The sequence below is a fragment of the Cyclopterus lumpus genome, chromosome 21 (genome assembly GCF_009769545.1).
Source record: "Cyclopterus lumpus isolate fCycLum1 chromosome 21, fCycLum1.pri, whole genome shotgun sequence".
In the NCBI taxonomy this organism is placed as follows: Eukaryota; Metazoa; Chordata; class Actinopteri; order Perciformes; family Cyclopteridae; genus Cyclopterus; species Cyclopterus lumpus.
In genome coordinates, this window is record NC_046986.1 from 419,197 (window position 1) to 445,000 (window position 25,804).

The 25,804-nt window shown below is 43.1% G+C and overlaps 2 protein-coding genes across 6 annotated transcripts in view; both read right to left on the reverse strand.

Annotated features, from left to right (window-relative positions):
* Window positions 1–663: 663 nt before the first annotated feature.
* il1rl1 (interleukin 1 receptor-like 1) lies at window positions 664–19,285 on the reverse strand. Of its 2 annotated transcripts, XM_034562552.1 has the most exons (12): window positions 19,125–19,285; window positions 15,383–15,446; window positions 14,512–14,761; window positions 14,261–14,441; window positions 13,901–14,051; window positions 7,988–8,053; window positions 7,267–7,393; window positions 5,506–5,654; window positions 5,266–5,403; window positions 3,746–3,910; window positions 3,460–3,605; window positions 664–2,979 (listed from the first exon to the last, which is right to left on the reverse strand). In XM_034562552.1, the coding sequence occupies exons 2-12, from the start codon at window positions 15,441–15,443 to the stop codon at window positions 2,731–2,733; spliced, it is 1,683 nt and encodes a 560-aa protein (XP_034418443.1). In that variant the 5' UTR covers window positions 15,444–15,446; window positions 19,125–19,285; the 3' UTR covers window positions 664–2,730. The 2 variants fall into 2 exon arrangements, with proteins under 2 accessions (XP_034418443.1, XP_034418441.1); XM_034562550.1 differs by lacking the exon at window positions 19,125–19,285 and having other exon boundaries at window positions 15,383–15,623.
* Window positions 19,286–22,961: 3,676 nt separating this feature from the next.
* LOC117750860 (interleukin-1 receptor-like 2) overlaps window positions 22,962–25,804 on the reverse strand; it is a 20,321-nt gene continuing 17,478 nt past the window's right edge. For all 4 annotated transcript variants that reach the window (XM_034562273.1, XM_034562272.1, XM_034562270.1 and 1 more), the window contains exons 11-12: window positions 24,842–25,030; window positions 22,962–24,686 (exon numbers count right to left, since the gene is read on the reverse strand). In XM_034562273.1, the coding sequence (XP_034418164.1) occupies window positions 24,493–24,686; window positions 24,842–25,030 (383 nt within the window). In that variant the 3' untranslated portion in view covers window positions 22,962–24,492. The remainder of the gene's footprint in view (window positions 24,687–24,841; window positions 25,031–25,804) is intronic.

Here is a 25,804-nt window from a genome sequence, read left to right on the forward strand (position 1 = left end):
TGGTCTGATTGGCTGCCTCGCTCCTGATTGTTTCCACCTGTGCCCTCCCCCTGTGTGTGTGTGTGTGTGTGTGTGTGTGTGTGTGTGTGTGTGTGTGTGTGTGTGTGTGTGTGTGTGTGTGTGTGTGTGTGTGTGTGTGTGGACATCCACCCCTCCTTTCTTTTCAGAGGGCGCGTGCTACTTCTGCTGACACATTTACACACTCTTATGTCGGGGGTGCATCAGCAGGGCCAACGCAGGAGACAGGAGGAACAGCAATGGAGGCATTTCATATTCACTTATCTTACTTGATCTTAGCGTCTCTTATTTGATGTTATGATTTGCATTGAAGATATAACTGTAAAATATAATGCAGATGTTGCCACTTATGAAAGATATATGGCACAATAAGGGGCTCACTTCTCATATCTTCTCAGCCTGAATAAAAACACAAATAAATGCTCTGTCACATGACCACTGATTCAAAACTAAAACACCTTACTTATGGGGTTATAGATATGTCTCCCTCTACTGGATAAATGTTGCCACAATTGTTAAGTTCAGCAAATTCTTCAATAATAATAGATTTGAGTTTATTCCCCCAAACGTACTTTATACTTTTTATGTGAAAACAACTATAATCTACATCATATTACAATAACAATAAGGACGACAAACAATAAGCCATGAGCAACATTTGTGGCATTTATTTTATTAATAATTCCTAATTTTAATGTTGGAAAAAAACAAACGTTTACAACAGATACAAAGAAACTGCTACTAGTCCAATGACATCCAATCACAATACTAAATTTAAAAAGTTCATAACAAAAGAGTACATTTTAAAAACACAAACGGTATCAGAATATGAATAAAGTCTACATTCAGTCAGAAATCTGCAGCTTCTGCATCTCTGTAGGTCCTGCATCTCTAAAGGTCTTGTATATCTATAAGCATTGCATCTCTGTAGGTCCTGCATCTCTAAAGGTCTTGTATATCTGTATGTATTGCATCTCTGTAGGTCCTGCATCTCTAAAGGTCTTGTATATCTGTATGTATTGCATCTCTGTAGGTCCTGCATCTCTAAAGGTCTTGTATATCTGTAAGCATTGCATCTCTGTAGGTTCTGCATCTCTAAAGGTCTTGTATATCTGTATGTATTGCATCTCTGTAGGTCCTGCATCTCTAAAGGTCTTGTATATCTATAAGCATTGCATCTCTGTAGGTTCTGCATCTCTAAAGGTCTTGTATATCTGTATGTATTGCATCTCTGTAGGTTCTGCATCTCTAAAGGTCTTGTATATCTGTATGTATTGCATCTCTGTAGGTCCTGCATCTCTAAAGGTCTTGTATCTCTGTATGTATTGCATCTCTGTAGGTCCTGCATCTCTAAAGGTCTTGTATATCTGTAAGCATTGCATCTCTGTAGGTCCTGCATCTCTAAAGGTCTTGCATATCTGTAAACATTGCATCTCTGTAGGTCCTGCATCTCTAAAGGTCTTGCATATCTGTAAGCATTGCATCTCTGTAGGTCCTGCATCTCTAAAGGTCTTGTATATCTATAAGCATTGCATCTCTGTAGGTCCTGCATCTCTAAAGGTCTTGCATATCTGTAAGCATTGCATCTCTGTAGGTCCTGCATCTCTAAAGGTCTTGTATATATGTAGGTCCTGCATCTCTGTAGGTCCTGCATCTCTAAATGTCTTGTATTTCTGTATGTATTGTATCTCTTTAGGTCCTGCATCTCTGTAAATCCTGCATCTCTAAAGGTCTGGTATCTCTGTATGTCTTGCATCTCTAAAGGTCCTGCATTTCTGTAAGTCCTGCATCTCGAAAGGTTTTGTATATCTGTAGGTCTTGCATCTCTGAAGGTCCTGCATATGTGTACGTTCTGCATCTCTAAAGGTCTTGTATCTCTGTATGTATTGCATCTCTGTAGGTCCTGCATCTCTAAAGGTCCTGCATATGTGTACATTCTGCATCTCTAAAGGTTTTGTATATCTGTAGGTCTTGCATCTCTGAAGGTCCTGCATATGTGTACGTTCTGCATCTCTAAAGGTCTTGTATTTCTGTATGTCTTGCATCTCTAAAGGTCCTGCATTTCTGTAAGTACTGCATCTCGAAAGGTTTTGTATATCTGTAGGTCTTGCATCTCTGAAGGTCCTGCATATGTGTACGTTCTGCATCTCTAAAGGTCTTGTATCTCTGTATGTATTGCATCTCTGTAGGTCCTGCATCTCTAAAGGTCCTGCATATGTGTACATTCTGCATCTCTAAAGGTCTTGTATCTCTGTATGTATTGCATCTCTGTAGGTCCTGCATCTCTAAATGTATTGTATATCTGGAGGACTTGCATCTCTGAAGGTCCTGCATATGTGTACATTCTGCATCTCTAAAGGTCTTGTTTCTCCATAGGTCTTGCATTGTTTAAGGTTGTGCATCTCTGTAGGTCTTGTACCTCTTAAGGTCTTGTGTCTCTAAAGGTCTTGTATCTCTTAAGGTCTTGTATCTAGGTTGTCTATCTCTGTAGTATGTGCATCCCTGTAGCTACTGCATCTTTATAAAACGTTTTGCCAGATGTTTAGATGTTTAATTTGGTTTATTTTATTTTTCCCCACACTTTCTTTAACCTAGAGTAAATAAATGACTGTATTAGCATAATTTAAAAAGTAAACATAACTGGAGTGTCTGGCTCCTTTAATTGCACATGCTACATATCATTCCAGAAAGGCCAGTAAATCAACCAGGGCTTCAAATAACAGCAGATTGTGGACATCTTTTTGCAGGTGTGGCCGGCATCAGGTATCTCACTCTCTTCCAGAAGCGTGAGTTCCTGGTGCCGGCGCCCCGTGAGCCCTCGGGCCACCTGATGGGGGCATTCTTGAGAATCAGATGCTGTAGGCCGGCGGGAAGGTGTGTGTATCCTTGTGGGCCCTGATCCCCCAGCTGGATCAGAATCACACTCATTTCTCTCTGCAGCAGCACGTGGTGGAGCCCCACCTGGAAAATGATCAAGACATTTATATTTTAACTCCTGGATGTTTTAGTTGGATATATATTGTTCCCTGGAGAAGCTGCAACAACTAGTTTTTGTGGCAGTTATATTCTGATCATTGTTTAATTATACCTTTGATCAATGTTGTTATTATTTCATCTTATTTCAAGAGTTTTAGCCTGTTTGGCAACTTGTGGGTTTAACATCTGGATTGACACAGGACATTAAAGTCCTGGCTCAAGAGTGTGAGTGAAAACAGCCAGATTTTATGTTGTTTGCCTTTTATTTAAAACTTGAAGTGACAGTGATAAGGAAAGAGGGGACAGCATGCAGCAAAAGACTGTGGGTCTGATTCCCAGACTCAGACTTGGTACCTTGATGTTTATCACTTTACAAAGTTTAAAAGGGAACTTAACTTTCATTAAAAACTGCCACACGTTGCAGCCAAAATAAGATGTAATGACTACCTGCGATCGGACTCCTACCTGCCAGTCAAACCCTCCTATCTCTGGGTTTTGGGGTGAGACGGAATGCTGGTCTGAGCTCTCTGACTCTGATCCTGAACCAGGGGTGAGGATGACCATCAGCCTCCTGCTCTGCTTCATGCGGTCCTCCACCAGCTCCAGGCGATCTGCGGGGCAGACAAAGTACTGGTGTGAAAGTGAGTAAGTTAGCCTGTATGGGATAGTGGTGTTTTCATGTTGACCTTTCCTGTGGGTTTATCCGTATTTGTCTCAAAAACAACAGCAAAAGAATGCATTAAATGACCACCTTCCCCGGGTACGTCGTCCCTCCCGTGGATGAAGAGTCGATATCCGCACTTGTCCTCGAGGACGGAGGGCAAGATCTTGGCTACAAAGTGACCGAGCGTGTCCTCTGTGACCTTGTCCGGGCTCTGCATTTGGTAGACCACGTAGGCGTCAAACAGCCTCCCATCTGGGAAATACAGACACATTCAAGAAGCTGTCTTTTATAAACCAATGTATTTAGTTTGCATGAGATCATTATGACATAACACAGCCTGGCCCTCCACGGCCGACGTGAACCTAAATATGAGTTCAAGCTTTTTAAGGAGCGGTCGCCAACACAGGAACAAGGATGTCTCACAAACAATTCCTCTCTGGTTAGACAATCCGTCTGACTCATGGTCACCCAGTTGGTGCTTATTATGCCTGTCAGGTTGTTTTACTTCAGCAAAGATCGGTGGGGTTGAAAGAGTGCAGCCTGGTGGGAAGTTCATTGAATTTATTCTTTATTCTACTGATAGAAGAAAGGAACTCAACATGCCCAAACTTGTCCTCTAAGTGGTGCAGTATGAAAGAAAGTCTGACATGCATACAAATGTGGATCTTTTGTGCAAAAAAAGGGGAGTACGGTGGCCTAGACAGCTCAGCGCACTGCAATCAAACATGCAAAGATATTCATATATTAGAGCAATAATAAGCAAAAGGCTAACACCAGGTGAACAGCATCTGAATCGTTCCTTGTTTCTTAAGTTTCAGTGCGGTGATCTCTCTCTTGACCACCAGGGGGCGACTCCTCTGGTTGTATAGAAGTCTATGCTTCATGTGTTAAAGCTGCATTCTCTCTCCTGACCACCAGGGGGCGACTCCTCTGGTTGTATAGAAGTCTATGCTTCATGTGTTAAAGCTGCATTCTCTCTCCTGACCACCAGGGGGCGACTCCTCTGGTTGTATAGAAGTCTATGCTTCATGTGTTAAAGCTGCATTCTCTCTCCTGACCACCAGGGGGTGACTCCTCTGGTTGTATAGAAGTCTACGCTTCATGTGTTAAAGCTGCATTCTCTCTCCTGACCACCAGAGGGCGACTCCTCTGGTTGTATAGAAGTCTACGCTTCATGTGTTAAAGCTGCATTCTCTCTCCTGACCACCAGGGGGCGACTCCTCTGGTTGTATAGAAGTCTATGCTTCATGTGTTAAACTTCATTCTCTCTCCTGACCACAAGGGGGCGACTCCTCTGGTTGTATAGAAGTCTATGCTTCATGTGTTAAAGCTGCATTCTCTCTCCTGACCACCAGGGGGCGACTCCTCTGGTTGTATAGAAGTCTATATAAATGACTCTACTTCTCTTGATTTATTCCCTCAGTAAACATTGTAAACATTAGTTTTTGGTCTCAATCTCTAGTTTCAAGTCTTCTTCAATACAGCGTGATGTTCATTTAGTAAATTATGTTTATTTAGAGTAAAACAGACCATAAAGCAGGGGATGCTTTAGGGGCGGGGCTACAAGGTGATTGACAGGTCTCTTCCAAAGTGTCTATCTTCCTTACCTTTATCGCAACAACTGAATGGGAAGCAGGGTCTGAAGAAGAGAACGAGTTCGATTGCGAAGCACTTGACCAGCATGGCGGCGAACACACAGAAAATCAACACACACACTCCTCCAACGAACAGTGGGACTATTGTTTCTGGAAAACAAACGCAATGTCCGTATCACAAAAACTACTCTTTTCAATGAACAAGAATTCCCCGTGAGGCCAAAGTCTGATATCGTCATACTCATCACTGACCTCTCCGCTTCAGATTTAAAGAGACAGACTCCAGCTTGTACATGCCCTGGCCTCTGCATTCAAATGTAGCTTTGAAATCCTGAGCGGACACTTTGTCGATGGTCAGGATTGCAGTGGAGATGGTGGTGCTTGAAGGTCTCAGGTTGACTCTGACCAAGAGAAGAGTTTGGTCCATTCAAGAAAAGATCATCATGGACTAAAGAGACTGAAGTGATTCATTGAAGCCAACCAGAGCAAGGGAATGCTGTTGTACGAACGTTTATGGATCCTAGAGGATTGGTTGTCCACTTTAACAACACTGGACCAGTTGAAAAATTGGGGGAAAGTAATAATAACAATAATTGTACTTTTATGGCACTTTTGCCATATAAGTACATAGATGTATATATTCATATAAGTAAGTAAAATGTGGATAGGTAAGTAATCTAATACAAAACAGGGGGAAATAACCACATAAAAAGATAACACGTAATTATTAAAAATGCTGTCATATAAAACAGAAAGCCAATAATAATAAATAATGCATTCTATTTGTAAGGCACTCTTCATTCAATAATATCAGAGTGCCACAGAGTCAGTACATAGTTAAAACTAACTATAATAAAAAAAGGAATAGTTGCAAGTCATAAAACTCAACTCAAAGTCATAAACGCCTTCCTGAATAAAAAGGTTTTCAGGCCAGTCTTAAAGAGTCCAGGGTCTGTGCTGCCCTCAGGTGGTCAGGGAGACTGGTCCATAAGCAAAAGGTCTTAAAGAGTCCAGGGTCTGTGTTGCCCTTAGGTGGTCAGGGAGACTGGTCCATAAGCAAAAGGTCTTAAAGAGTCCAGGGTCTGTGTTGCCCTTATGTGGTCAGGGAGACTGGTCCATAAGCAAAAGGTCTTAAAGAGTCCAGGGTCTGTGTTGCCCTTAGGTGGTCAGGGAGACTGGTCCATAGGCAAAAGGTCTTAAAGAGTCCAGGGTCTGTGTTGCCCTTAGGTGGTCAGGGAGACTGGTCCATAGGCAAAAGGTCTTAAAGAGTCCAGTGTCTGTGCTGCCCTCAGGTGGTCAGGGAGACTGGTCCATAAGCAAAAGGTCTTAAAGAGTCAGGGTCTGTGTTGCCCTTAGGTGGTCAGGGAGACTGGTCCATAAGCAAAAGGTCTTAAAGAGTCCAGGGTCTGTGTTGCCCTTAGGTGGTCAGGGAGACTGGTCCATAAGCAAAAGGTATTAAAGAGTCCAGGGTCTGTGTTGCCCTCAGGTGGTCAGGGAGACTGGTCCATAAGCAAAAGGTCTTAAAGAGTCCAGGGTCTGTGCTGCCCTCAGGTGGTCAGGGAGACTGGTCCATAAGCAAAAGGTCTTAAAGAGTCCAGGGTCTGTGTTGCCCTTAGGTGGTCAGGGAGACTGGTCCATAGGCAAAAGGTCTTAAAGAGTCCAGGGTCTGTGCTGCCCTCAGGTGGTCAGGGAGACTGGTCCATAGGCAAAAGGTCTTAAAGAGTCCAGTGTCTGTGTTGCCCTCAGGTGGTCAGGGAGACTGGTCCATAGGCAAAAGGTCTTAAAGAGTCCAGTGTCTGTGTTGCCCTCAGGTGGTCAGGGAGACTGGTCCATAGGCAAAAGGTCTAATTAGCAAATACTAACTTAAATATTAAAATGCTAACACACTAAACAAAGATGCTAAACACTACCTGCTGAATAAATAAATATATATTATTATTATAGATAGAAGTGATAACGGTCACATGTTGAGTCGTTTATTTGATGGTGAATTGGCGCAGATGTCGAGCTCACGTTTCCATGGTTTCATTGTATCCAGCGAGCCAATAGGGAGCGACGGCGTCGACGCGCCAGCTGGCTTTACATTTAGATTTCACGTTGGTCCCACAGAACACGGAGCAGGTCAGCTGGAGGCCAGCGCCTGGAAATTAATCACAAATACAGAATTAAGAAAAGTCACTTCCGAATTTGTCCAGTTTAAAGAATAACTAGTAATTAGTTTTTTTACTAATTACTAGTTATTCTTTAAACTGGACAAATTCTGAAGTGACTTTTCTAAATCCTGTATTTGTAAAACCTTTAAGGTATTTACCAACATTTCAATGTTTATATTGAAATACAGCAAATAAATATTGTGCCATCAACCAACAAAATGAGCTTTTATTTTTAATTGCAAATCACAATTTGTATATTAACTACACGGTTACACTAAGTATGTTTTAATATCTCATCTTAAGTTATTGCCACCTGCTTTGTTTGCAGATGAATAAATATACTACAATATTGAATGTATAATATACAGTAAGATTTCAGCATGAAGAAATGAAAGTCCGGTGATGATGAAAGATTTAAAGATGACTTTCTTAATTAACTCTTAAAGGATTTCTATTGGTTACCCAAGTACCAACAATTCTTCTGGGAATCAACAGAAATACAGCACAATTCAACCAATTCACTGAAAAGCAACAATAATCAATAACATGTAAGTTTCATGTTGGGTGAATTCTTTTCATACCTTCCTCTGCAAAATACTCCTTGTTGGCTGGAGCGAGGATCATCACGTCTCGGTGAACATTGAGATCTGCAGAAACAAGAAACGGCAATGAGATTTGGTCAGCTGTTGTTTGTGAAATGTTGCATTCTGGGTGTTAATGCAACAAAGGTTTACTTTGGAGAGAGCATTGGCCGTTTGTTATGAGATCCAGACAGACTGCTGTGAAACATGTGCCAGGCATTCTTAGTGTTGGACGTGAAAGAACAATCTTGAACTCTGAATCAGTCAACGATTACAAATAACAAATGAAGTTATTCCTAATGTCCAAACTGACTTATAATAATAATATTTGATATATTATAATAACGCCTGCAGTAGGAGCTGTGTTTGTCTCCTCGGTAGTAAGTCAGACACGTTCCCGGTGGGTGTTGGCCTCCGCCAGGGCTGCCCTTTATCACCGGTCCTGTTCGTGACCTTCATGGACAGGATATCTAGGCGCAGCCAGGGGGCGGAGAGGATCCGGTTCGGGAGTCTCGGGATCGCCTCTCTGCTGTTTGCGGATGATGTGGTCCTGTTTGCCTCCTCGGGCCGTGACCTCCAGCATTCATTGGGACGTTTTGCAGCCGAGTGCGAAGCGGCAGGGATGAGAGTTAGCATCTCCAAATCTGAGGCCATGGTGCTCTGCTGGAAACCGGCGGATTGCTCCCTCCAGGTGGGGGCAAACTGCCTACCCCAAGCGAAGGAGTTCAAGTATCTCGGGGTCTTGTTCACGAGTGAGGGTAAGGTGGAGCGGGAGATCGACAGGCGGATCGGTGCGGCTGCAGCAGTAAAACAGGCGCTGTACCGGTCCGTCTTGGTGAAGAGGAGCTGAGCCGGAAGGCAAAGCTCTCCATTTACTGGTCGGTCTACGTTCCAACCCTCACCTATGGTCACGAACTCTGGGTTGTGACCGAAAGAACGAGATCTCGGATACAAGCGGCCGAAATGAGCTTCCTCCGTAGGGTGGCCGGGCTCAGCCTTAGAGATAGGGTAAGGAGCTCGGACATCTGGGGGGAGCTCGGAGTCGAGTCGCTGCTCCTTCGTGTCCAAAGGAGTCAGCTGAGGTGGTTCATCTAGTCAGGATGCCTCCTGGACGCCTCCCATTAGAGGTTTTTCCGGGCACGTCCAACTGGTAGGAGGCCCCGGGGAAGACCGAGGACACGCTGGAGGGATTCTATCTCCCGGCTGGCCTTGGAACACCTCGGGATCCCCCAGAATGAGCTGGAAAGTGCTGCGGGTGAGAGGGAAGCCTGGGTCGGCCTGCTGAACCTGCTGCCACCGCGACCCGACCCCGGATAAGCGGGTGATAATGGATGGATGGATGGATAATAAGTGTACAAAATGAACACTTGGTTGTATTGTGTACAAATAAATGCTGGCATTGTACTAGATACTTTGAATTTCAAATTTTCTGATCCAAGAAATGTTTTATGAATATATGTTGCCACATTTTCAGAAACGCATTATACCAAATGAGTGGGAAGTTTGAGGCAACAACGCAACGCAACAACGCAACGCAACAACGCAACGCAACTACGGAACCTGACAACATAACCCTGAAAACAGAACCTGACAACGGAACCTGACAACATAACCCTGAAAACGGAACCTGACAACGGAACCTGACAACATAACCCTGAAAACGGAACCTGACAACATAACCTAACAACATAACCCTGAAAACGGAACCTGACAACGGAACCCTGACAACATAACCCTGAAAACGGAACCTGACAACATAACCTAACAACATAACCCTGAAAACGGAACCTGACAACGCAACCTGACAACGGAACCCTAACAACGGAACCTGACAACGGAACCCTGACAACATAACCCTGAAAACGGAACCTGACAACAGAACCCTGACAACAAAACCTGACAACAAAACCTGACAACGGAACCTGACCACGGAATCCTGACCACAGAACCTGACAAAGGAACCTGACAATGGAACCCTGACAACGGAACCCTGACTACTCTGAACCAGTCTACAATTACAAATAAAAATAAAGTTATTCCTAATGTGTGCACTAAGTGTTAATTTAAAATTAACACTTTGGTTGTATTGTGTACAAATCCGGCCCCCAGAAAAATGTTGGCATTGTACTAGAATGTCTTAAAGACACAAAAACATGGATGACCTCCAACTTCCTGATGTTAAACTCAGACAAAACTGAAGTTATTTTACTGGCCCTGAACACCTCAGAGATCAATTATCTGGTGATGTGGTTTCTGTAGATGGCATTGCCCTGGCATCCAACACCACTGTAAAGAAGCTCTAGTTATCTTTGACCGAGACTTGTCCTTTAACTCCACGTTAAGCAAATCTCAAGGATTGCATTTTATCATCTACGTAACATTTCAAAAATCGGGCACATCTTGTCTCAAAAAGATTCAGAAAAGCTGGTTCACGCGTTTGTTACTTCCAGACTAGATTACTGCAACTCCTTATTATCAGGCTGCTCTAATAAGTCTCTTAAATCCCTCCAGTTGATCCAGAATGCTGCAGCTCGTGTACTCACAAAAACTAAGAAAAGAGATCACATGACTCCTGTATTAGCTGCTCTGCACTGGCTCCCTTTAAAATCAAGAATCACATTTAAAATTCTTCTCCTCACCTACAAAGCCTTGATTGGTGATGCACCATCATATCTTAAGGAGCTTGTAGTACCATATTGCCCCACTAGAGAGCTGCTCACTAAATGCGGGGCTACTTGTGGTTCCTAGAGTCCTAAAAAGTAGGATGGGAGCCAGAGCCTTCAGTTATCAAGCTCCTCTTTTATGGAACCAGCTTCCACTTTCAGTCCGGGAGGCAGACACAGTCACCTCATTCAAGAATAGACTTAAGACTTTCCTCTTTAATAGTGCTTATAGTTAGGGCTGAATCAGGTTTGCCCTGGTCCAGCCCCTTGATATGCTGCTATAGGCTTATAGGCTGCTGGGGGATGTTTTAGGATACACTGAGCACCTATCTCCTCTTCTCTCTCTCCTTATGGATGAATTTACATCTCTCCATTGCACCTTATTAACTCTGCTTCCTCCCCGGAGTCGTTGTGACTTCACGTCTCATAGGGTCCATTGGACCTGGAGGTGTCTGATGCTGGTGAGCCGGCCTCCCGTGTTGGCCCTGCTGATGCCCCGCCCCCTCCTCTCTACCTCCTTCTGTTTCATGGATTGGAGTTCCATTCATACATTGTCATATTCATGTAATGTGTTTATGTAACTCTGTAACTCTGTTCATCTGGTCACATGACATCTATTCATCTGTCCATCCGGGAGAGGGATCCTCCTCTGTTGCTCTCCTGAAGGTTTCTTCCCTTTTTTCCCTGTCAAAGGTTATTTTGGGGAGTTTTTCCTGATCGGATGAATTGTACTCGATACTTTGAATTTCAAACTTTCTGATCCAAGAAATGTTTTATGAATATATGTCGTCACATTTTCAGAAACGCATTATACCAAATGAGTGGGAAGTTTGAGGCAACAACGCAACAACGTAACCCTGACAACGTAACCCGAAAACGTAACCTAACAATCCAACAACGTAACCTGGTAATGAAACAACGTGAAGACATAACTGTATCTTAACAGAGCCAACCTTTTGCGACTTTCTTACATTATGTAGTTTTTTCCTGTGACTGGACTGCCAGTGCACGTACGAGTGGATCTTTGACTGCCATTCTTTTGAGCCCCATGGCGCCCAATTGGACGCAGATTTAGAGTCAGACCACTCAGCATGTTTCCGGAACTAGCAACCCGTAGCTCGGTGCTATCAGAAAAAGACAGATAGCACAAAGCAAGAGGACTCCACACAGATTCTAAATGTCTTTTCCAAATCCTTCTGCACCAAAGCATCTTTGAGATATGAGCCAAAGAACACAGCAACATGAATCGATTTAGTGCTTGCAGTCACAAATGTTGCTTCTCTTTGGAATTGTCTTTGAAAAAAATCATTTTTCTTCTTCTAATCAACAAAGACTGCTATATTTGATGTATTGAACACCATAAGTAATATAAAAGTGAAATATATGGTTTGGTACATGAGAAAATTCAAATTGCCCAAATGCCCATTTCGCCTAATTAATCTGTACTAAAACCTCTAACTTTGTTCTGCTTTACTTTTTCAAAGTCAAACTTTGCAGAGAGACTGATCCCATATTGTTCTATGATCTCTGATGTGCTCTAATGTTTCTGTGCATCTTTCAAAGAGATAATCATCCTGAAAGTGCTTTTTTTTCTAGGCAAACCTGGAAATTCAACTTTTGCTGTCTTTCATCTTTATTTACTCTTAACCAGTAACATATATACTAATATGTACACATCTGAACAGAAGCCCACATGTGTTGCCTTTATTATAACACCAACATTATTCAAATAGCCTTTGTGGTTGCAGAGATACACCCTTTTTAGTTTGGGTATGATATTTCGAGCAGAAACCTAGAAAATAGCTTGGGGCTTAAAAGGTTAAATAACTACAGGGCCTCCTCACTCAAATAAGCAGCTTTTAGCAGTGGAGCTCATTTCAGTGGCAACTGAGAGCAGCCAGTGGTGATTCATAATTATTATCACCTGATGATCAACTGCTGAGCTTTTAACCCAATAAACAACTTGTTGTTTTGTACTAAACGGAACGTGAATGTTGAGTATTGATGACATCAGCAATAAACCAGCTTAGTTTATAGCATAGCGTTGCATAGTGTGCAATGAGTTGATATGAAATAGATACTTTGTAGAAAGGAGATTTAAGGAAGGGATGTAGAGTTAAAAAAACAGATTTGAGTTTGAAAGCTTTATATATGTATACAAAGACACATTGTACATTACATTTGTTGAGGTTGTGGTTTTCTTTGATTTCCATCTATACAAACTAAACTAATACAAAAGGAAGAGGGGACTGACTTACAGAAATAACAGTTGTGCAGATTGTAGTGCAAATTCCAGCGTGATTCATGTTTGTTGTTCATGAGTTTTTGCAGAACATTTAAATTTGTAATACAATACTTCAGAGGTACACTATTAAAGGGGCAGACACATGAAGTTCATTTGGCCCTCGGGTTTCGTTATGGCTCCAGAAAGCCTCCCAAATAAAACAACACACATGTTTGGTGTGTAGCTCATGTCTTTGTGACATGGCAGCAGCAATTAAAAAAGGTTTGTATGTATTATCTCTGTACTTAGACAGGTGAGGGTGGGACAGATTCTAAGGGAGGTGGGGAGGGGCAGTGGAGTCGTCATCCACACACCTTCTCCTCATGGGAGATGTTCTTCATAGATCGAGGGCTCGTCCTCATGGATTTTCTTCCCTTTTCTCAGCGATGAATGACTTGATGAATGGGTTTTTCAACATTTGTCTTTCTTTACCAGCGGGGAATTGCAAGTGGACATGAGGTACAGGAATTTAAATTCAAATAAATTACAGTCAGCGGTACATTTGATAAACCTTTTTTACAACCAACAAGTTATATGTTTGACAGATATTCTGTCCTCTAATTGAACAGTGCGTACGTAAATAAAAGCACAGAATAACTGATCCTGCAGAACATTTGTGTTTGATCGAACGTAATCTTTTAATTTCCCAATCACGAATTAGAAGAAGCTGAATCAGATGTTCATTTTTATCCTCACAATAGATTTGAATAACTATTATTGTCATCAGAGACTATAAATATATATATATATATATATATATATATATATATATGTGCGTATATATGTATATATGTATATATATATATATATACTGTATATATATATATATATACTGTATATATATATATATATATATATATATATATATACAGCTGTCAATTAATATGTTGGCCAATGCAATACAACTTTTTAAACTGCCATGAATCTTCAGTAATAGTAAATAAAAAGCTGAAAATGCTGCCTCACCTTCCATTTCCAGACTCCTGGACCCCGACGATTTGTACTCCTTGCCGTTGTGCGTCCAGGTACAAATGCACGTGTAGATGCCCTCGTCAGCTTTGGCCATGTTGTAAATCCACAGGTGATCTTTGTGGTTGTCTTGAAGGAGTTTGGAGTCCTGCAGGAGGGGCCGCGAAACATGCAGTAATTTGAAGAGGGAAATAAAGAAGGAATCAAATAAGTCGGACAGTTGTACAAACTCCACCGACCTCAAAACACAAGATGGCTGCTTCGTGCTGCAGTCACACACCGTTTATTATTAAATCAGTCTGTAGTGAATGCAATGAAAAGGCATTGGTGTGAATATGTGTGAACCACGCGTGGTACCTTGTTCCAGGTGAAGCTTCCATTCAACACTGCGCATGTGTGTTGGATCGGGTCTGGACATGGGATCCTCTTGTTCACGTCAGAGTTCTTTATTTCTGGGTAGAGGTTTCTTCTGATAACCGTAGGGCTGACGTCAAAGTTGGCATAATAGTCGTAACACTGTCCTGATGAGGCGTGTTGCCTGGAAAGGAAGTGATTACAATCAACACATCATCAGAGTGTGAGTCATGTATTCCAGAGAGCGTCCTTACCGTGCCGTGTAAAAGCCAGAGTCCTTAATGAGGGGGTTCAGGAAGAAGAGCGCTCCGCCGTGGTGATGGACGTCCTCATTCTCGTCGCTGGTGATATTCTCAGTCTTATTGTTGTTATTCTTTCTGAACCAGGTGAACATTTTATCCAGAGGGCCGCTGTCCAGAGCATAGGGCTCGAAATAAAACGCCTCCCCTTCAAGAAGGTAGAACGACTCCACATCAAAGCCCTCGCATTGGGGCTCGGCCGACCCTGAACATGTGGGGAGAAGATGATGATGATGATGATGATGGTGATGAAGATACAAGTGAAAGACACGCGCATTCCTGGATATGTGAACGTGCAGGTAGACCGAGCCTGCAGTCAATACAGGCTTAACGAAGACAAAGAGGATGTAATAAGAGAAGGTTTTAATTATGCAATCAAAACCTTGTTCAACACACACACACACACACACACACACACACACACACACATGCGCTTTGGTTAAAATATGTATGTTTTTAATGTAAAATACTTATATCCAACTTTCTCTCAATTACCTTCTTGGACTTTCTCGTTATTTTAAACAACCGGATCTCATGGGGAGGGGCTTAAATAGCTCAACATGTCAGATATCTCCACGTGTTATTTAACACAACATAAAGTCCATTATATTCTGGATCCCCCTGAATATTGTGACTGTTGTAGAACTATACAGAGATATAGATCTCTTCATCATTCATACCACTCCTATCCATTATTATTTACTACTCTAGTTTCAGTGGTCCATTGAAGAGAGAGCTTCCTCTCCATGTGCAGCACTGTGACGGTAAACACTGGATGTGTGGGTCCATGGGGCTCCACTAACAGATCCATTAATGCATTCCCTACCTGAACATTCAGATGGAGTCATCACCATGACGATGAGGAGGAGAAGTCGGGAGGAATTCATTTTCTGAAAGAGAGAGAAATAATTATCATGATGCATATTCATGAACCTTCCCCAGTGCTGCTTCCTGTACCAGCCTCAGAGTGCCCTCTTCCTCTACCACACAGAACCATCACGGCAGATTGGAAGTAAGTTGAGTAGAAAATCAGAGGCCACACAGCCATTAAAATGCTTCAGGGGACGGGATGGGCCATCAGGCCATCATCAGGACCCATCGGGCCCCCACCAGGCCGCCATCAGGCCATCATCAGGCCTCATCAGGCCATCATCAGGACCCATCGGGCCCCCACCAGGCCGCCATCAGGCCATCATCAGGCCTCATCAGGCCATCATCAGGACCCATCGGGCCCCCACCAGGCCGCCATCAGGCCATCATCAGGCCTCATCAGGCCATCATCAGGACCCATCGGGCCCCCACCAGGCCCCATCAGGCCCCATCAGGCCATCATCAGGTCTCATCAGGCCATCATCAGGACCCATCAGGCCCCCATCAGACCATCATCAGGCCCCCATCAGACCATCATCAGGCCCCCATCAGACCATCATCAGACCATCATCAGGCCCCCATCAGGCCACCATCAGACCATCATCAGACCATCATCAGGCCCCCATCAGACCATCATCAGGCCATCATCAGACCATCATCAGGACCCATCGGGCCCCCACCAGGCCCCATCAGGCCCCATCAGGCCCCCATCAGGCCATCATCAGGACCCATCGGGCCCCCACCAGGCCCCATCAGGCCCCATCAGGCCCCCATCAGACCATCATCAGGCCCCCATCAGACCATCATCAGGCCATCATCAGGCCACCATCAGACCATCATCAGGCCCCCATCAGACCACCATCAGACCATCATCAGACCACCATCAGACCATCATCAGACCATCATCAGGCTCCCATCAGACCACCATCAGACCATCATCAGACCATCATCAGGCCCCCATCAGGCCACCATCAGACCATCATCAGACCATCATCAGGCCCCCATCAGACCATCATCAGGCCATCATCAGGCCCCCATCAGGCCATCATCAGACCACCATCAGACCATCATCAGACCATCATCAGGCCCCCATCAGGCCACCATCAGACCATCATCAGACCATCATCAGGCCCCCATCAGGCCACCATCAGACCATCATCAGACCATCATCAGGCCCCCATCAGACCATCATCAGGCCATCATCAGACCATCATCAGACCATCATCAGACCATCATCAGGCCCCCATCAGACCATCATCAGGCCATCATCAGGCCATCATCAGACCATCATCAGGCCATCATCAGGCCCCCATCAGACCATCATCAGGCCATCATCAGACCATCATCAGACCATCATCAGGCCACCATCAGACCATCATCAGACCATCATCAGACCATCATCAGGGCCCCATCAGGCCACCATCAGACCATCATCAGACCATCATCAGACCATCATCAGACCATCATCAGACCATCATCAGGCCCCCATCAGGCCACCATCAGACCATCATCAGACCATCATCAGGCCACCATCAGACCACCATCAGGCCACCATCAGACCATCATCAGGCCATCATCAGACCATCATCAGACCATCATCAGACCATCATCAGACCATCATCAGGCCACCATCAGACCACCATCAGGCCACCATCAGACCATCATCAGGCCATCATCAGACCATCATCAGACCATCATCAGACCATCATCAGGCCATCATCAGACCATCATCAGACCACCATCAGACCATCATCAGACCATCATCAGGCCGCCATGACAGGCGGCAGGATGTGAGATTAGATTCCTTGGTACTTTGTCTTTTTAGTCATTGTTCATGTTAATGTAGTGGGGAACGCTCCCCAGAGAAGGCCGGTAGGGTTTTGAACGCAGCCCTCAGGCTGGCTCCTGCCAAATCAGCCCCAGCATATAAAAGCACCTGTTGTCATCGCCCCACCCCTTTTGGCCCCTGTCCTCACCCTGTGGCAGCTCTTGGTTCACCTGCTGCATGGTTTGGCCGTTGTAAATTAAATCTGCATGTTTTGGATTTTAATTGTTTTGTTTTAGATTATTTTCGTTGATTCCTGTAATAAACTGCTGGTTTGTTTTTCTAAACACGTCTCTGGCCAAATATTAGAAATCAATCTGTGTCCTTAACAATTCTCAAACTATATCTCGGGGTTGTTAAACTTGTATTTCTTGGGGTGGCGTTGTTGGTTCCCTTTCATTTCACCTCCCTTAAGCCACATTAACAGATGACATGCAACTGGCTGGCTAAATTACATGTAATACCCAACTTCTGGTTGGAGGCCATAGAGATCAGCAAGTGACTGAGAAGTAACTAAATAATAAATAAATAAAGCAGATTAGAATATGATTTTCACAAAAGAATTCAGTGAAATTCATTGTCATCTTATTGTGTGTTTTGTCTCTTTTAAAAAATGAATTACAAGGGAAGGGAGGTGGAGAGAATCTAGAACTAAAATGATTGAAGAGGCGCTGTATTAGATTATTATACTTGATATTATCAACATGTGGATCAATGTTTATATTGTTTAATATTTTACTGGTATATCTCGACACCCCTACTACAGATTAGAATTAGATTCAATACAATTTAATATTTCTTCATTGAAATGCCCACTCTTACACATTTGCCTGTTTACAATCTGCACTGTAGAGAACATCCTCTACAGGACCCCCCACCCCCAAAAAAAGACCTTTATTGGGGGAAGGAACTGAGGAGGGACCCCTCTCCCAAGATGGAAATACATACAATAAATGTCATGAATACAGAAGAATCCACATAATGGAGAAAGTGAACAAACGACCAGCAGCAGCAGTTTGCATGAGCACGCAGTGGAAAAAGTGTTGCAGGACACAGATCTTATCTCCCACAATGCATTTCCTCTCCTGATAAGATGGAAAGACTGCAGATAACACAAACCTGGTCACTAAATACAATTTACCATGAAGACATCAGCAACTTTAAAAAAGGTCCTTTGGAAACACCATATAGTGATAAGTGCACGTCCACGCTGTCTCCGATAGAAAGATGTTCCCATTCAACTGAACTACGTTTCAAGTAAAGGTTGCAGTTCGGAACAGTTTGAAACAGAGTTAACGTTACAAACAATGCAACACAACTACTTGGTTAGGTTTAGCTAAACTGGGGCTGAGGGGATCCAAGATGGCGGCGCATAAAAACACAAATAACAGACTTAAAAAACTAAACTGCACCAAGTTAAAACCAAAATAAAAGCATTTGGAAAAAAACACATGAAAGAAACCAAAAGTCATTCATTGCTTAAATAATCCTTAATCCTGGTATTAAAATGTTGCTTGTTTTATTAAGTAATAAACGAACAAGATGACAGTCCATAAAAACAAACACTGCCTGTGTAGATAATATGGAAATAAATACAGCAAATAACTAAACCTACCAAAGCCACTAGTAATATGAGAATTCCAACATCCTCCTTTTATTAAAGAATAATGGATTTCAAAGTGCATCATGCAAACAAAACAAATGTCATTGAACTGATTAAATACGGTGAAGTTCTGTCTTCTTTAACGGTTCACTGGCCGCAAGCTCACCAAGACCATAAATACAAAATAGTTTTTACAGCTCAATGTCGTTTTTAAATAAACATGGAGGACACGAATGAAAGTGTGCATACCTTATGAAAGTGTGTGCTTACCTTATGAAAGTGTGCTTGCCTTATGAAAGTGTGTGCTGGCAGCTGCAGTGTGTCTCACTCTTCTGCTCCTCTTGGTTTTATATCTTCTCTGCTCATCACTGAACTCTGCAGATCGAGTGAGCAGCATCACCAGAGAGAAAGGAAATAGCACACACACACACACACACACACACATTCAACCTCCCCTCTCCCACTTATATCCCTCACACAGACTTCACTGGAAGAATTCCTGGACATATCCTCGATGTAGTAACAGGGGCGTCTGATTCAGAATACCGAGGAAATAAAGAAAGTGACACGTGGACCATGAGAAGACTCGGAGGTGCCAACTGTGGCACAGTGAGTCCATTCATGGGTTGGCTTGTCCACCCTCCTTTGCATGGGAAATAATAAACATTTACATGATGTGTCAGCAGCTTGTGACTGAGCATGATGTGAGGTAGCAGAACAAGAACAAACGTGTACGCCGCCGTGTATTCAACAATATATAGTCTGCATGTCCTCTCTTCAGCATGAATGGATGGAAATGTGCTGTTCAACGATGCTTCTCTCTAACTGAACCAACATGTTTTGGATAGCTTTTTAAATTTTTTAAACCTACCGAGATTTGATCTGATCTATTGAAGCATCTTTGACTTCAACCCAGTCGATTATAGTCAATATGTTGGTGTTGTACGCTTCTGCAAACCACAGCTACGTTGAATTTGTTCAGGTTTTTGGTCAGAGCAAGTGGTCTCCTAAAAAGAACTGAACTGGGCCACGTACATTTATACGTTATTCAATTCAATTCAGTTTATTTTGTATAGCCCAATATCACAAATTACAAACCCCGCTCAGAGGGCTTTACAATCTGTACACATACGACATCCCTGACCTTTGACCTCACATCGAATCAGGAAAAACTCCCCAAAAATAACCTTTGACAGGGAAAAAAGGGAAGAACCCTTCAGGAGAGCAACAGAGGAGGATCCCTCTCCCCAGATGGACAGATGAATAGATGTCATGTGACCAGATGAACAGAGTTACAGAGTTACATAAACACATTACATGAATATGACAATGTATGAATGGAACTCCAATCCATGAAACAGAAGGAGGTAGAGAGGAGGGGGGCGGGGCATCAGCAGGGCCAATGGGAGGCCGGCTCACCAGACATCAGACACCTCCAGGTCCAATGGACCCTATGAGACGTGAAGTCACAACGACTCCGGGGAGGAAGCAGAGTTAATAAGGTGCAATGGAGAGATGTAAATTCATCCATAAGGAGAGAGAGAAGAGGAGATAGGTGCTCAGTGTATCCTAAAACATCCCCCAGCAGCCTATAAGCCTATAGCAGCATATCAAGGGGCTCGACCAGGGCAAACCTGATTCAGCCCTAACTATAAGCACTATTAAACAGGAAAGTAACCTATAAATGTAATGTCATAACGTAGAAATGTAACGTTATAATGGATAAATGTCCTTCCCTTCGATCTCTCTATCCCTTCCCCTCCATCCATTACCCCCCATCCCTTCCCCTCCATTCTGTTTAACAGTAGAAATGTGCCATGTTGTGACATCTACATTGATGGTGTCTAAATGTTTATGAATTGCTGTTGCTCTGAACCTGTTCTGCCTCAACAGAAAATGATCTGTTATGAAGCACTTATACCATCATCCAATAACTGTTGGAAAGCACTGACTGTCCTCTCCTCAATGAGTCAGTTTATAGCACACCACTTACTGTCTACTGTCTACTTTCTTGCTAAGTGGAAATCCCTATTTGGGATTGTTTTGTTATTGCTGTTAGTTCATTGGAGTCTCCAGTTGAGGAAGCCTGGTATCCAGGAATAGTTTACTCTTTTAGGGCAGCGACCTGCAAGTCACATTCACATAATAACACTGGTCTTTTGGTGTTGGTCACCACCGTCAGTTCTTATGGGAACAGAGAAAGTATAATGTAGTTTAATACTCCATTTAATTGAACTTTCACACAGTACATTGTGTATTTACACAACAATGGCACATACTGGCTGAAGCCTTGCTTCCTCAAGTTTTATTTGAATACAAAAAAATGTACCTTATTATTTAAATAAACAGCAGGAATAATAATTCAACGTAACTGTATTTCTTATGAGAGAAGAACATGCATTATGTAAAACAACAAAATATGTGTAAATGGATGGAGGGTTAGGGATGGGGGGCTGGCCGGTAAGGGATGGAGGGATGGAAGGGAAGAGATGGAGGTTAAGGGATAAAGGGATAGAGAGTTAGGGATGGAGGAATGGAAGGGAAGAGATGGAGGGCTGATCGATAAGGGATGGAGGGTAAGGGATAAAGGGACGGAGGGATGGCGGGTAAGGGATAAAGGAATGAAGGGTTAGGGATGAAGGGATGGAAGGGAAGAGATGGAGGGCTGATCGATAAGGGATCTTGAGGGTAAAGGAACGAAGAGGGAAAAGAATGTCATGGAATGATAGATGGAGGAGTGATGGAACACAGGCCAGTGGCTGGTGGAAACTGGGGAGTGGAGACTCTTGAGTGGGGGCTCATGTCTTCGGATGCTCAGATGATGCAGAGTCCCATTGTTCATGTAATCAAGAAAGAGCGAGAGATGAAGAGAGAGAGAGAGAGAGAGAGAGGGAGGAAACAATATAGCAAGAGAAAGGGGCTGGGGGAGGGATGATGAAGCTGAGTCGAAGAGGAAGTCACTGGGTCCGTTGACATTGAATACTTTGTGCGGAGGAAATGAGATATGTATAAGTTATAAAACTCAATGTATTTCCTGTTAGTCAGAAGTCTTTTTCTTGTCTGTGCCCAGAGGTCCATTGTCTCTTAATCCGTCTGTTATGAGACAATACAGATAAGTTGTGGGCTTTAGATGTTTTCCTCTCTGGTGTGGCCCAGAACACCAACACCACCTACGTGAACATCGTCACAAGATCTTCAGGATATTCTCATAAAAGCAGAGTGTACGTCCGTTCGGTTGAAGAGTCATAGCAGCCAATCGAGAGGAACATACGCCTCTTTAAATCTGACAATCTCCACCCACACACACACACACACACACACACACGTGCACACGCTTTTGCACGACAGCTCATTGCTAGTGCAACATGATTCTGAGCCGTCTTGCATGACAATATGCACCTCATTATTCTGTTTAATCCAGACTGGTGGAGTCCAAGCACGGAGGTTGGAATTAATGCTCTTTAATTTTGAGTGGAACCACAATTGTGTTACTAACACAACCATTTTGCCACAATCATAAACTGTCCATAAACCTCAACCAAACCAGACACCAGTTGCGACTTGAGAGTTTAGAATAATTATACGGTTGCATTTTGAGCATTGAAAAGTAAATATGATTATGATTAAATAACCTCACCTCCTCGACCGATGTGGTATTCTGGTCAAGTTACAGTAATACACACCTGAACTAGGATGAGGAGAGGGTGTGCAATTACTATATATTCATATATTTCTTTCTAAATTGTTGTTTTTGTCATGTTCACACAGGCTTGTTAATATTAGTACCATATCTTTCGTTGGAACAAGGTGGTTTCATCGGCGCTTTTGCACCAACCAATCACGGTGTATTGAATGGAGATATTCAAAACAGTCAATATAGTGTAGAAAACTATGGACTGTATAGAAGTGGTCGTCATGACGTCACCCGTTGGTTTGTTGACCGCGATTTTGAAGCTTCAAGTTCAACACTTTGGCCTTCGCCATCTTGGATGTTATGCAACCAGGTAACAGGAAGTGACCATATTTGTAATGTGGACGTATAGAGGCCGTATATGTCTCTGGTGAAGGGGTGGCAATCATAGCCAATCCAGCAAACAAACAAACAAATTGTAACATAAATATTTATTTATAAAAATAAAGAATGTGAAAAGAGGTAAGAAAAAAATGCACCAGTAAAAGATGCAGGATGCCTGAGATACAATGAGGAAGATAAGAAAGTCGTTTCTCTGAAAACAGGAAATGTTAGTGCAAGATTCATAGAATCTCTCAAGTCAATGAGATAGTTTGAGTTCATTATCTGGTGAATCACCCCATGAGGGTCATCATCTGAGTCCCTTTCATGTGGGCTCAGTTTAACAGACTTTTTAATTCCCAAATGCATATTTACAGAGTTTGCAGCCCCAGCAGGGACTTTCCCTGAGTAGATGGTTTCCAGGGTAACACGGACATGCAAAAGGCCTCATGTTCTGGTTATGGATCTCTTTGGGGTCCTTGTGTGTCTCATTGTAGTTGTTTTGGTTTCATTACTGTCATTTTGTGTCTGTTAGTAATATTTTGGTTTCTCTTGGTGGTAACTTTGTGTCCCTTGGTGATCATTTGGTGGTCATTTTTTCGAGTAGTATTTGTGTATTTGTGATATTTCATGTGGTTTTGGGGAACTTAAAGGAGACTCTGCACCAACATGACGGGTTAAGTCGATCAACTTGTCAGGTTCCCCAACACCAGTTGGTTCATATGCGTGTAAACAGGGCAGAGTCCAGAACGTTGGATTCATCCATTAACCAGCGTTTCCAACACGGCTGATAAAACCCTTTTCCAGAACCCAGGATTACTCAACGTATGTGTCAGATATCACGGCAACACTGGTGGAAGATACAGATGCAGCCTCCAAGAACCTGCTCCAGGTCTCCTGTCCTGAAGCCGTAACTAGGTTTGACTGGTTTTCGGACACATTCATGACCTCTGCTGGTCTTCTTTCTTTGGTTTGTTGCAGTGAATTTTATGTCAAACAAATCCGGTGATTTTTTTTTTTACCCTGAAAGGGTTTTTTCGATTTTTCTTGGGAGTTTTTCCTGATCCGATGTGAGGTCAAAGGTCAGGGATGTCGTATGTGTACAGATTGTAAAGCCCTCTGAGGGGAGTTTGTAATTTGTGAGTTTGGGCTATACAAAATAAACTGAATTGAATTGAATAAGAGATATGATGCCGTCTGCCAGGAAAGAGGTCTGAATGTCCTCAAACAACCGAACAACCTTTTTCTTTGCGCCACGGACCGGACTTTAAAGTGTGGAGGGATAAATATGACAAAATAAAAATGATACGACAGGCATGAAAACAAATATAAAATGCATAAATAAATCACTCACCATTACGCTGAATTATCGCCATATTCTGCAGAGTGAGAATCAGCTGTAGAATATGGTAAATGCAGTAAAGTCGTATTTTAAGTCCTGACACCTTTGTTTTTTATTCATTTCTGCTTTCAGTTTTTGGGGTAACGTGTTTTTCAAAATAAAACATCTTTCAGACCGTGATAATCAATCAAACATTTTGTTCGTTCATTCTTTCTGTGCGGCCCGGTACCAAAGGGTCCCCGGCCCGGTACCGGGTCACGGCCCGGTGTTTGGGGACCGCCGGTCTAGACGACAGTCTGGAGTCTCCCCACGGGCACCGGGGGCATGTGGTACCGCAGATTCTTCCAGAAGTTTCTGTTTGACTGCAAATTGGTGAATTTGTTGGTTCGGAGGGAGCTTTTCTTCCACTTCAGAGCTCCTTGCTTCCTCCTGATGTAGCGCAGAGACTCCGGCAGGACGCTGTAGTCCACCGGCCCACCTGCACAACACAACGTCGGCCATCTTGATTTGAGCAAAGTTTTACACATGCTTCCTATTGTGCTCTAGTGTGACAAAGCAAGAGTCTCATGGACATTACTGCTTTCTTTACACTTATTTATATACAAATATATATATATATATGCCCGTCCTCACCGATCTCCACCAGAATCACTCGGAGGTCGTTTTGGGTCAAAGCGTCGTACAGGCCGACTTTCTGCTCGTAGCACAGCTGGTTCTGGTCGTCTCCTAAAGGCTCGGAGGAGGAGGAGTTCACCACAGGTGACAGGATGATTATCAGTCTGCGGCATTTGCTCAACGTATCGGCGATGACATCATGTATCGCTGGAAAAGATCGACCACAGGACACGAAGAACGAGTCACATTGGAAACAAGGACAGATTGTATTTTTCTCTCTTGTCAAATGACAAGTTTATTATGTGGGACGTTGGTGGTAAATAAATAAATGTACTTCTCCAACCTTGAGGTACTTTGAGTATTCACATATTATGCTTCTTTATACTTCAACTCCGCTACATCTAACGGATAGGTTTAGTTGCTTTGCATATGTATATTATTAATACAAATAATACAAAAACTAATAGATTATGACGTATGATGATACATTAAAGTAACCCAGCAGTTTATAAAGTAATTAAAATTAGCCCCACCTTAATCAGCTGTGACATTAAAGAGACGAACACATGTACGCTTCAATAACTAAATGTTATGCTGTTTTACTCTGAAATGGGCACTTTTCAGCAGTGTACGAAATATTTGATTCGGTGGGCTTTGATTCGGTGGACTTTGATTCGGTGGACTTTGATTCGGTGGACTTTGATTCGGTGGACTTTGATTCGGTCGACTTTGATTCGGTGGACTTTGATTCGGTGGACTTTGATTCGGTGGACTTTGATTCGGTGGACTTTGATTCGGTGGACTTTGATTCGGTCGACTTTGATTCGGTGGACTTTGATTCGGTGGACTTTGATTCGGTGGACTTTGATTCGGTGGACTTTGATTCGGTGGACTTTGATTCGGTGGACTTTGATTCGGTCGACTTTGATTCGGTCGACTTTGATTCGGTGGACTTTGATTCGGTGGACTTTGATTCGGTGG